This window comes from Passer domesticus, chromosome 7, assembly GCF_036417665.1.
Source record: "Passer domesticus isolate bPasDom1 chromosome 7, bPasDom1.hap1, whole genome shotgun sequence".
Classification (NCBI taxonomy): domain Eukaryota; kingdom Metazoa; phylum Chordata; class Aves; order Passeriformes; family Passeridae; genus Passer; species Passer domesticus.
The window spans coordinates 786,026-798,127 of NC_087480.1; the positions used below are offsets into that span (position 1 = coordinate 786,026).

Below are 12,102 nucleotides of genomic sequence, written 5' to 3' on the forward strand. Positions count from 1 at the left end.
ACAGGACAATCCCAGTGCCCAGCCCAGGGGGCACAGGACAATCCCAGTGCCCTGCCCAGGGGACACAGGAGAATCCCAGTGACTGTCCAAGGGGCACAGGACAATCCCAGTGCCCAGCCCAGGGGGCACAGGACAATCCCAGTGCCCTGCCCAGTAAGGACACAGGACAATCCCAGTGATTGTCCAAGGGGCACAGGACAATCCCAGTGACTGTCCAAGGGGCACAGGACAATCCCAGTGCCCAGCCCAGGGGGCACAGGACAATCCCAGTGCCCTGCCCAACAGGGACACAGGACAATCCCAGTGCCCTGCCCAGGGGACACAGGACAATCCCAGTGCCCTGCCCAGTAAGGACACAGGACATGCAAGCTCAATCCTTCAGGCACTGCCAGCGGGCACAGGGGATCCCCCAAGGCTTGGAGGAGAGGATTTGGCAAGCAGGATGTTAAACAAACTAGGAGAGGGTCTGGCATGTAGAACAGGAGCCTGTGCCCACCTCAAATCACCAGAATGGCTGGGGCAGGAAGAGAGTTCAGAAGGAATCTGGTTCCCAGCCCTGCCCCGGGTGCTGCAGTGCAGCTGAGATCCCTTCTCTGCACTGGCACAGACCTGCCAGTGCTGCTCAGTGCCACACTGGCCACCCAGGGACAGGCAGAAGTGTTTTGTCTCCTGCTCCAGTGCAAAGGGGAGTTGGGATTGCAGTGCTGGAGCCCCAGCCTCCCCTGAAGTGAAGAGGTAACCTTGCATCTGCGCGTTAATTCATGGAAAAGCCAAGCCAGTTAAGCAGGCAATGCCTGAGCACCTGCCAGGCAGTGGAACTGCCAGCACACGGGTGAGCCTCAGCAGTAGTCACATTCTGAGTATTGCTCTTTCTGAGCACGGCTCTCTCCAAATATTTTTCATTTTGAGCTCTGCATGTTAGCACCTGCAATACAAAACTGCTCCTTCACCATGCACATTAAACACACCCACCATGGGTTTGCACAGCAGAGAGAATAAATCTGTCTGGAAGAAAGCAGCAAGGACTAATCTCAGAACTTACAGCTAGAGGCACACCAGAAGGAAAATTCATTTTTAAAATGATCTCCAAGCCAGCCACCTTCCTCCCAGAGAACCCCATGGCTCATATCCAGGCCAAGATTTACAAGAGGACTGTGGATTTGCAAAGCTGGAATGGCTGGGAAGGAAAGCATTCACCAAATACCCCTCTGCTGACTTAAAATGGACAGCAAAGGGTTCCCTGTTCATTGTGATCTGCATTGGCTCAATGCTGGAATAATTAGCAGGGGGGGAGAGGAACAGCTTGTAAGGCATGCAGGTATCAGCCATCCTGTGGGGGCCACAGGATAAATGTAAGGAGAAAAGTGAAGGTAAGGGAACCATTTATTCTATTCAGCTAAAGGCTTCACCCTGAAAAAAATCCCAAACCCCAGATTTGTACGAATTCTGCTATGAAATTCTGTGACTGGACATGGAGTTTTCATTGGGGGAACCTGGAGCTGAGCAGTAAGACAGGCACTGTCCCCACAGAATGCCAGACCTGCCTCTCCCCCAGCACTGAAGTGACTCCAACTCTCTCCAAGCTCCCGGGGACCCCACAACGAGTCAGTCCAGCTCACACTGCCAACCTGCAACCCAGCAGCTCAGCATCCCTGAGGCTCCCGAGGCTCCCTCTGCCCTGCCTGGCTCCACAGCTGGCTGCCCAAGTCTCCCTGTGCTGTTCTGGAGCAAGAGCTCCATCTTCTGAGGCAGCAGCCAGGAGCCCAGCCCAGCCCTGTCCAGGGAGGCAGAGTCACCTGCGGGTGAAGGGACCAGCCCCGGGGCACAGGCAGCTGCTGAGTGCAGAATACTGCAGGAAAATCAGTTTAGAGTGCAAGCTGCTTATGGCTGTATGGACACACTGCTGAAAAGCTCCAGGAACAGCTCCAGGAAACAGCAAGAGAACATCCTACCCCATCCCCAGTATTTCCTGAGGTGTGTGGAAGATCAGGATCGTGCCTTGGGACTGCTGGCATCATCAGAAGCAGCAAAGAGAGCAGTGACCCAGCAGGGAGAACAGAGCCCCAGTGCCCTCAGGCCCCGGGACACGGCCCTGCAGCCCCTGGGCAGTGTGTGGCACTCACAGCAGGCATTTGCTGTGGTTCCAGCCCGTGCCATTCCCCTCAGCTTGTACTCAGCAGCTTTTAAACCAGTCCAGAGCTGACAGTCTCTAGGTTTTTGGGGATATGACCACTGACAATGCAAACCAGGGTTCAGAGTTTCCCAGCACCTTTTTCTGAGATGCATTCACAGCTGGAAAACCCTTCTGCATAGGACCTGGTGAGATGGGTAGCTACACATGGAGAGAAGATCAAGGGAGCCACAACTGCATCTTGAAAACGGGGTGCCAGTAAACTCTGAACACTGCTTAGCAAACTACCCCTTACAGAAAATCAGCAAACCTTCAGCCTGTGAGATCTGACTGCCCTGCAACAAAGGGGATAAAAAAGCCTTCCTGTATAGGAGGATTTCACTGAAATCTACCAAAAAACCATCAAGAGCTGACTGGAATTCTAAGCCTTTCAGCTGGCTTCCTTCACCTTCATCAAAAAAATCAATTCTGACGGAAAGAAGTATTTAAAGAGAAATCTCCTTGCAAAACTTGCTTCATACAGTTATAGCTAGTAATTTTATTTTTTTAAATGGACTAAGTCTACGTGGGAGCTGTTCCATCTCCAGCCCTGCTCTCCCACTTGCAGAGGACAGCGTGGTGATGAGGCAACACATGGAGCAGTGACACTGTGGACATGGCAAGGGCAGCGGGCTGCTCTTAAGGCATTTTCTTGTGTCATCTCTTATGCTTCCCTGTCTATTTCTATGTACAGTTACAGCTAGAAAATGAGAACTCTGGGTTTGGAGACTCCAAGCCTTTGGCTGAAACCTGGCAACCTGTTTGTAATAAACTTCCTCTAAGGGTGGATTAACCAGCAGGCAGCAGTGAGGGCAGGAGTGAGGCAGCAGGGAGGAAGTATTGCCTTTGGAGTGCTGGGGTCAGGCCACGATGTCTCTGCAGCAGGAGGAGTTTGCTTAGGTACCTGCTGCTCACACGGGGAGTGAGCTACAGCAGGGAGGAGGCAAAACAGTCCTGGGAATGCCTGGTCAGACTCCATCTCTTCTCCCCGGTCTTCTACCCAGTGCTCGTGCAATGAAATCTACGTTTTTAAATGCTTGGTTTTAATTTACTAGTGCCTAAAGTCTCAGAAACATCTTAACGTGTTAAAGAAAAAAGCTTAATTCGCTACTTTTGCAGGCTTTTTGGAATAGCTGCTTGCTTTCCTATTTTCCAGCAGAGGCATAAGCAGCCAGATTTAGTACATCAAGTGTAAAGCAAATGGCTTAAAAGACCTGATTTGAGATAGGAAATATTTCTGCTAGGCGTGCTATCAAATACCTGCAACTTTGGCATTCCGAAACCTGCAGTCACCGACTACAATCTGCAGACTGTGCACAGGAATCCAGCCTTCTTTTCTTCTGTTTAGGTTTTTCACCAACCTTGGAATGACAACAGCATTAGGAACAGAAGGCAGCCATCCCAGAGGCAGTTTGGTGGGGCACGCTCTGCACAGCTGGGGACAGCAGCAGCTTGCTCCAGCCAGGGAAGCATTTTAACAGGACCTGGCCACGTGTTTAAAGTGTTATTCCCACCTGAATTCAGGAACCCAATTAAAAAGCCTACACCTCTGTAGACAATGGAGAACAGGACTCCCTCTCAAGTCATCCTGCCCAAGACCTCCAGAGATGCCAGCTCAGGAGAACTGGCTACTGAAGGAGTTAAGAACAATTATTTTTCTCACTCCTCTGCCATGTAGACTGGTAGGATGATTTTAGTCAGGGTACTGTAAGTAAATTCAAACCAAGATTTAGGCAGCTGGAAACACTCATGCTCAGAAGTGACAACCCTCTGTCTCATCATGCAGTGAAATTTGTGCTACCAAAAGCTTGGTGTGAGAAATCTGACTGGCACTGGCTGAGCCCCCAGGAGTGGTGAACTTCCAGCAAATCTGAGATGCCTTGCATCTGCTTTTGCTACCAACAAACTGAATGTTTCAAAATGCAGTGGGACAGGATGATCCTTGCAGATCCTTGCAACTGAAACATTCCATTTGATCCTGTTCTGATTTCCCTTGAAGGGGTGCAGCTGTCAGCCAGGAATCCTGCACGGGGCATTGACATCTGTGCATTCACAGGCTGCTGCCTGCCCCAGTCTGACCCAGGCTCCTGCCAACATCACCCTCCCCACACCCCAGACAGGGCTGTGGCACACTGGGCCCCTCCTGCTGAGACCCTGGGCTGGCTGGGAGCTGCTCAGAGCCCTCCTGGAAAGGGAAGAGAAAAACCTCAGCCAAACTGCTGAGTCCCAGGAGGGGCATGCTGCCCCCAGACAAGGGCAGCAGTGGGCCAGCAGGCCCTGGGGTGTTCCCAGGGGAGAGGCAGCTGTGAGGTGTTCCCTTGTGAGCCTTGGCAGCTTGACACACAACAGGAACATCTGCAGCCATCCCCCAGGGCAGGGAGCATCCTGCAGCTGTCTGGGGAGGAGAACACCTTGCAGTTACTCACTGTGGCTGTTAAATGCCCAGAGGAACAAAGCCTGGAGCTGAGCTGGGATGGACAGAGGGAAGCCCCATCTGAAGTGGGGACAGCATGGCAAGAGGGGCTGTGAAGGTGTTGGGAACACCCGTGGCCAGGGAAGTCCTGACTCGTTTCCCCAGGCTGTGCCAGTGTGGATGGCACCTGGTCTTGGCAAGAGAATGAATTCTGCAGCTTTCTGGAATGCTCTAAAGCTCAGCCAGGAGCTGCACTGAGTGTGTCACCAGGCAAGGGACCTTTCAAGGGACTGCCCTGCAGGCTCTCAGAGGTAAGGCAAGCTAATCCCAAATACCTACCACTGTCCCTCACCATCTTCATGCAAGAGCTGGATTTCATCCCCGTTTTTCACCAGCAGGTCCTCTGATCCCCTCCTCTTGCAGTCTGCAAGGGCTTTGTATTTCCCTGGAGACTGTGGCAGAGAGAAAAACTTGTATTATTCAGCTGCATTTTGTATCATGCAGCTGTGATATGTGACTGCTGCCTGAACGTGGCAGAGCCCTACCAGCCACCTGAATTAGAACCATTTCAACAAACTGTGCCTGGGACAGCTTCTCATGCCCCAAAGTGAGGTGTGAGATTCTGAGGGACACGGCCAGGACGGGGGGAGCAGCCCAGGGGTGCCCAGGCACCTACCAGCTGGCTGCCATCCTCCTCCTCGGTGTCGGAGCAGGTGGAGAGGCACTGCTGGCCTGCCCACTCCTCCAGCCCCTCGCAGATCTCCAGGGACTGCGACATTCCCGGCCAGCCTGCAAGACAGCCGGGGCTCAGGCTGGGCCAGCAGCCCCCCAGAGCCCCCAGGGGAGGGAAGGGGCCCTACTTCTGTGGGGTTTGTTCTGGGGGGACAGCAGCCCGCTGTCCAGCAGCACCGGGCTGGTGCGCTCCGAGTCGTTCTCTTCTGAGCTGATGGAGGCTCTCTGCTGCTTCCTGAGGGTGCAAAACAACACAGCCAGTCTTAGCTTCACTCCAGCAGCGAGCACCAGCCCCAGGTTCTGTTAAACAGGGTCACAAATAGTGCTGGTGCCTCTGAGTGTGTGTTTGTGGGAAGATTAAGGACTTAGTGCCCGGTTCTCAATCTTTTTGGGAGGGAAAGGAAGCTGCTGCAGTGACTGCCCTGAGTTAGAGCCCTGTCTTTGCTCTGCTCCGTCTGCAGAGGGGAGCAGCTCAGGCTGAGCTGCCAGGCCCAGGGGTGTCCCTGCAGACCCTGTCCCCAGGCCATGGCACCCCAGGGTGAGCAGCAGCACACCCCTGCTGTCCCCTGCCCAGGGCCAGGGCCAGCACAGAGCCAGCAGCACTCCGTGCCCCCTGATGGGAGGGCATTTCTTGTATTTGTATTGTATTGTATTTGTGGGGTGCCCTCGGGGCAGGAGGGAATGATGGATCTGACTCCATCTTCTCAGAAGGCTAATTCATTATTTTATGATCTATGTTATACTAAAGAGTACTAAACTACACTGTACTAAGGAATACAGAAAGGATACTTACAGAAGGCTAAAAATATAATAATGAAAACTTGTGTCTCTTTTCAGAGCCTGACCCAGCTTGGCCCTGTTGGCCAATGAGTCAAAACAATTCACATGAACCCAATGAAACAATCACCCGTGGGTAAACAATCTCCAACCACATTCCAAAGCAGCACAACACAGGAGAAGCAAATGAGATAAGATTGTTTTCCTTTCTCTCTGAGGCTTCTCAGCTTCCCAGGAGCAAAGCCCTGGGCAAAGGGATTATTTTCAGGAAATGTGACTGTGGCAGGCACCCAGCCCAGCCCAGGCTAGCACTCACCTGTCCCCCAGCTGGGAGGAGAGTGGGAGCTGCTCCGAGCACGAGCCAGGCTGCTGCTTCTCCCCTGCTGCAGGGCAAACACAGCTTAGCATCCAGTTCTCCACTGGCAACTGTCACACTTGAAGCATTGCTTTAAAAATTAGACCTTTTGCACAACCCTACTGGTTTGTGTTCAGAGAAAAGCAGACCTGTGGGCTCTTGCAAAGCACAGAGTTAATTATGATTAAGGTGGCATGTTAGCACAAATCCAGCACTGAGCATGCTCCTGAGCACCAGGAGATGCTTCAAATGAGGCATCTGGTTTGTATCGTGTTGAATTAAACCTATGACAACAAACGTGAAATAATGCCCAAGGTAATGACAACTAAACAAATGTACTTGTGTGATTCATTGTCACATCAGCACCCAGGTTTTACTGCTCCAGGGTAAGTTATTTCCCTGCAATGTAAGGCCTCACTCCAGCATTTTGCTACCAGGCTTCTAAAAATTGATTCTCCAGTGAGAATTTGTGGACTTGAAGACCAGCAATGAGCCAATAGGAAAGCTTCTGCTGCAGAATGAAAGCCACAGAGAAATTGATCCAATGTACCTTTTATAAGCTCTTGCTGCTTGAACAAAATTTTTCTTATTTCATTCAACCACGCCATCTTCAGATCTACTGTTTGGGCCTGGAAGAAGAGAAAATTGTCTGAATTTTGAATTAAGAGTCATCCATTATCACGTAGGAATAAAATCTTACTTTTCTATGCTGTAATTATCTGAAATCCCCTTTATTCCCCAAAGCTACTACTAAATTTTAATCAAGAATCTTGATTCAATCTTTTAAAGTGGATGATTCCCATTACATGCAGGCAGGCACAGTGGCACCTGTAGAGCTATCACTACAAGCAGGAAGATCAAGCAGAAACATTTTCTTCCCACAGCTCTGGGGCCGTGCAGACACCCAGAGTCTGAAGGGACAAACCTGCACCACGTAGACCTCCTCTCTCCCACTGTACCAGATCTCAAATTTCCGGTGGTCTCCTTTCACATTCTCAGTTATCCCAACTGCATTCATCTGCAAATGCAAACAAACAAACAATTAAACACAGTCCAAGGCTCCCTCTTCCCCAGGAACGTGGGCTGTGACAGAAAGTTAAAGCTGTTTGCACTGAATTTAACATGTTTCATCAATTTCAATTTATGTAGCAACTGAAAGTCATTATCTCTCTCGCTCCTCCTGAGTTTCCATCAGCTGCATTTTGGATAAGCCTTCCACAACAAATCAATGGACCTGTGGGAACTTTTCATTTGGGAGCCAGTGGAACCAACTGAAGCATCACCTCAGCTGCCTCTTTCTGCACAGAATGTCCCAGATTTGGCACATGAAGATTTATAAATATGTGACACGTTATTTATCCACACAGATTACTTCTTTCCAAAAGCAGGGTAATTTCTGGGATGCCCCAAGCCTGGCTTCCAGGACAGGCCTGCAGCTGCCTCCTGCTTTAGTCATTATCCCCAACCTCTCTGATGGTTGGGATGAAGCACCCAGGGCCAAAATCCTTCAGGAGCTGCACAGTGTGACCCACCTGAACCAAGCTCAAACCATGACTAGAGACACAAAACTGAGCTCTGACCTCCCTCCTGAGCAGCCCATGGAGCTGAAAACTGCAGTAATACCTGAAACCACATGAACCATCCCCTCCCCTAAAGCAGGGTTGGCTGGCAATTATTCACTGATTAAAGGATGGCCAAGAATAGCTCAAGTATCCCACGTGCAAGTTTTGGAACAGATGTAATAATAAAGGTATCATCTGTCATAAATTATTCACGCAGACTGCGTTAGACAAATGCACTATAAACACAAACAAAACCTCAGAAATAACATCTGTTCAACACTGCTGGTCCTCCCTGACAATGTGTGCATGCCCAGAGCTGCTGGCCTGAAGGACTTGGGTGATTTCCAGCATAGGAGCCATGGACAAATGTTCTGTTCCAGCTGTTCCATGTGTTGGTGCCCCTTTCCAGCGACAGGAACAGCCCCAGGGAGCAGGAACCAAGCTGCTCCTGACATCACAGGAACATTTAGGCAGGAAAATACCCCTGAGGCCATCGAGTCCAACCACTAACCCAGCACTGCCAAGGCCACCACGACCCCTGTCCCCAAGTGCCACATCCACAGGGCTTTAGAGCCCTCCAGGGATGGGGACCCCCCTCTGCCAGTGCCCACTCCTCACGTCCCAGCTGAACACCCTGGCACAGCTTGAGGCCATTTCCCATTTAGAAAGCTGGATGAGACTCCAGTTTGATTTTATAAAAACTTAATTTATGAAAGCTGTGGGAAGGGCAGCCTGGAGAGCATCTCATCCAGTCACTGCAGTTCCCATTTCTCTGCACCTTGTTTACCCTGGCAATTTATGGGGCTCCTACAAAACTGCCCAGGCATCAAGACATGAGAAATTTTGGATGATCTACTGTGATGATGCAAAGAACAAGTGCCAGGAAGAGACAGATTTAAGGTCTGTTCATCCAGGTTAGAGGATTTTAAAATTCCCTTCCTCCCCCTGCCCAGGATTTACTGTCAGCTGCTGGATCACTGCAGTGCAGACCAAGCTGGGTCAGTGCAAAGCTCTGGGTGTTCATCTGCACCAGACCCAAAATAAATGTAAATAAAATAAGTATAAACAAAAATTAAAAGCTCTTACTTTCAGAAAGTGCTTGAAGCTGTAGGATGAGGTTTTGTCATATCCATCTCCGTGCTCCTCTCTCTTCTTGCAGAAGACCAAGGCTTTCTCATACAGAAACAGGTGCCTCTGCATGGGCTTGAACCTGGCCAGATCCTTCATTTTTGTGGGCCCTTTTCGGTGTCCTGCCCACACACTGAAGGATCCCTGCATCAACACCTTCCCCAGCTCACTCAGGTCACCCTGGGGAGAGACAAACAACAGAAAGGACAAAGAGGTGAATTAAAATGTGAGAGGTGAATTAAATGCGAGAGGGCTCTCCAAACAATGACAGGACACAGGCCAGCTCTGTTCCAAGGCACGTCCCTCTAAGAATAGTTCTTCCTGGAAGGAGCAGGGGCTCTTTGGCAGTGGTGACCTGCTGCCAGGGGGCACAGGACTCCGCCAGGGCTGCAGCTGGTCTAGAAGGTGGGGAACTGGAAGAACTAGAAGGAACAGAAACCCATGCAGCTCCCATGGAACAGCGTGTCAAGGGCTCTGGCTGCTTCAGTGGGGCAGGGCGGTGAGCTCTGAGCCTGGACTGAGGCATCAGAAGATGGAACTGCCCAGGAGGCCAGGCTTGGCATCAGCAGCTTCCCGGGAAGCCTAGGAAATACAACCACTCCAATAGGAAAGGCTCAAACAGCCTGAGAGTGCTAAATGCTGAAAGGGAAATGCCACAGACACAGCCCAGGAGAGCTATCAGGTCAGCCGCGAGAACAGAGGGGCACGCTGGAGAGATACTCCAGAAAACCACAAGGTGGCAAGGCTGGGCACCGCGCAGCTCAGGACTCCCAGAGCCCCGAGACCAGGGGCAAGATTGTACCTGTGGGGGCTCCCTGACCCCAGCCCGGGCCACTTCTGTCCTGGCCAGCTCCCACATCCTGCACACCCCCGTGCCCAGTGCCCCACCAGCCCTGGGCACTGCCCACAGCTGCTCACATCATATCCTGTGATTGAAATCTGATGCATGGAGTCGTTGACTGACTTCAGCAAATCCAACATTGCAACCAGAGCCTCCTGAAGTTCCTGAACTCCGTCACAGCTCGTGCTGTACTTTAGCAGCTCCTGAAAATAGAAATAAGCACGTGTTTGCACTTGAACAAAGCAGATTTTTCCACCTTGCCCAAAGTTTCCAGTGCCCAGAAGTGACCTACACTGAGCTCCTTTTTTCATGTCCCTGGAAAAAAGGCTCCCTCTAGAGCACAGTCAGCATGAGCTATGGAACAGTGAGGGATGGTCTGTTTTTAATGTGCTTCCTTAAGGAGGGTGTCAGCACAGAGCAGCATCACATTCCTCTGACTCTGTGCTGTGCTTTCCTGCTTGGTAAGATATGGCAATAAGGCTGGGGTGTTTCATTAGTGCCATTTATCAGAGTCTCATGATCATCTCTAGCTCGGTTTTCTTACAAGTGCTTCTGTAATTCTGCATCTCTGAACAGATTCAATCAGTCTCTCTCTCCTTAAAAATGGCCTGTCACAAGCACCTGCTCCTTTTTCAGGCATGTGAACATTGATCTTCACTGAAAGTCACTTCAGGAGAGGCCAAGATAGGCAATATGCCATCCAAAGCTTGGTGCTGATCTACAGGTAACCCCTAATTGAAAAATAAACCAAATCCACTCTATCTAATCTACCTGCTGGTGGCCTTTGGAAGCAGAAGATGAAATACCTTCAGAAGTAACTGGTACTTGGTGAGGCGCTGCACTGGTTTGAGCAGATAGGAGTCCAGCCCCAGCTTGTGCTCTAACTTCCTTTGGCATTCCTGGAACGCAGAAGTCACACCAAGTGAGTTTTGCACCATCTGTGAGCAGATGTTCCAATAGCACAGCCCTGGGGTTTGATGACTTCAAAGGTTTTGTGTCCAAGGGTGGAATGGTACCCACAACCAGAGAAATATTATAATAACATGCAAATTAACAGTGAGAGCATCTGTACTCCTGGGGTATGAAAATCTCTTTTTGTGAGCATCCTGCAGACCGTGCTAAACAAAGTGCAGGGCTGTGGGCTGCTGAGGAGGCTGCAGGACAAGGGAGTGCCCCGGGGTGCAAGCAGCAGCTCACCTGGAAGAAGGAGCTCTCGGAGCACTGCCTCCACAGGGACTCGGAGCGGGGCTTGTTCTGGCAGTACTTCTCATACATCTGGAAATCCTCCCGCTGCAAGGCAAGCCAAGGGCCAGTCACCCTCCCAGGTCACCCTCAGGACCCGGTCCTGCCAGGCAGCAGCCCAGGCCAGCACCCAGACTCTGTGCTTTCCTGTGCTGCCAGCTCTCCTGTCTGCAGCTGGCAGCTGGGTGCAGAAAGCACAGCAGGGCTCGCAGCTGGCACCACGGCTGCAATGCCACCTCTGCTGGCCACACACGGCCACTGCTGGTCCAGAGGCCAGGAGCTCACCCAGCCAGCATAGCTGAGGAGCTGCAGAGTGTGACAAGCAGGGAAACCCTGGCCTTGGGTGTGCTTTAGGGACAGTGATTCACCCACCCTGTCCAGGAAACAGCAGCCCACTCGCTCGGGTGCCCCCAGGCAGCTTTCCAGACTGTGCAGGAAAATCCTGCAAGAGATGGCAGAGGGGACAAGAGCACAGCAGTGAGCAGGTGTGGCTGGGCTGTCAGCCCTCCAGGGATCAGCCTGTGAAGGGAAGAGAGCAGCTCCATACTTGTTGTGGAAGTCGTAGATCTCGGGCATGTTCCCAAAGAGAACATCCTTCCTGTTCCTCAGCACGGGGGGCAGCAGCATCAGCATGGCAGGGTTATCCATCTCAGCTCTGTAGCCCTGCCAGATGAAAAAGGGCCCACTCTCAGCTGCCAGCTCCTCACAGCCAGGTGAGAAGGGGACGTGAACAGACTTTCAACATGATCTCTCTGTTTCTAAGTGCAATATTCCTTTTATTCCCTGGCTTTTGGCCTCTAAATCCCTGTCTTCAGTCCCTGGGCACAGGGGGTTGTGGTCCAGAAGGGAAGGTGGGGGACAGCTCCCGTGGGGCTGGCAGCA

The 12,102-nt window shown here is 51.5% G+C and overlaps 1 protein-coding gene across 13 annotated transcripts in view; it reads right to left on the reverse strand.

Annotated features, from left to right (window-relative positions):
* Positions 1 to 12,102, reverse strand: part of MCF2 (MCF.2 cell line derived transforming sequence) — a 52,739-nt gene that overhangs the window by 2,672 nt on the left and 37,965 nt on the right. For 5 of the 13 annotated variants that reach the window (XM_064426432.1, XM_064426430.1, XM_064426438.1 and 2 more), the window contains 14 exons: positions 11,768 to 11,883; positions 11,593 to 11,662; positions 11,176 to 11,268; positions 10,785 to 10,877; positions 10,056 to 10,181; positions 9,096 to 9,317; positions 7,373 to 7,465; positions 6,998 to 7,076; positions 6,409 to 6,475; positions 5,444 to 5,550; positions 5,260 to 5,372; positions 4,923 to 5,035; positions 3,431 to 3,531; positions 2,688 to 3,191 (listed from right to left, as the gene is read on the reverse strand). In XM_064426432.1, the coding sequence (XP_064282502.1) occupies positions 3,139 to 3,191; positions 3,431 to 3,531; positions 4,923 to 5,035; positions 5,260 to 5,372; positions 5,444 to 5,550; positions 6,409 to 6,475; positions 6,998 to 7,076; positions 7,373 to 7,465; positions 9,096 to 9,317; positions 10,056 to 10,181; positions 10,785 to 10,877; positions 11,176 to 11,268; positions 11,593 to 11,662; positions 11,768 to 11,883 (1,446 nt within the window). In that variant the 3' untranslated portion in view covers positions 2,688 to 3,138. Of the gene's footprint in view, positions 1 to 2,687; positions 4,566 to 4,922; positions 5,036 to 5,259; positions 5,373 to 5,443; positions 5,551 to 6,408; positions 6,476 to 6,997; positions 7,077 to 7,372; positions 7,466 to 9,095; positions 9,318 to 10,055; positions 10,182 to 10,784; positions 10,878 to 11,175; positions 11,269 to 11,592; positions 11,663 to 11,767; positions 11,884 to 12,102 lie in introns of those variants that run through there. The other 8 variants (XM_064426431.1, XM_064426434.1, XM_064426433.1 and 5 more) reach the window with 8 other exon arrangements.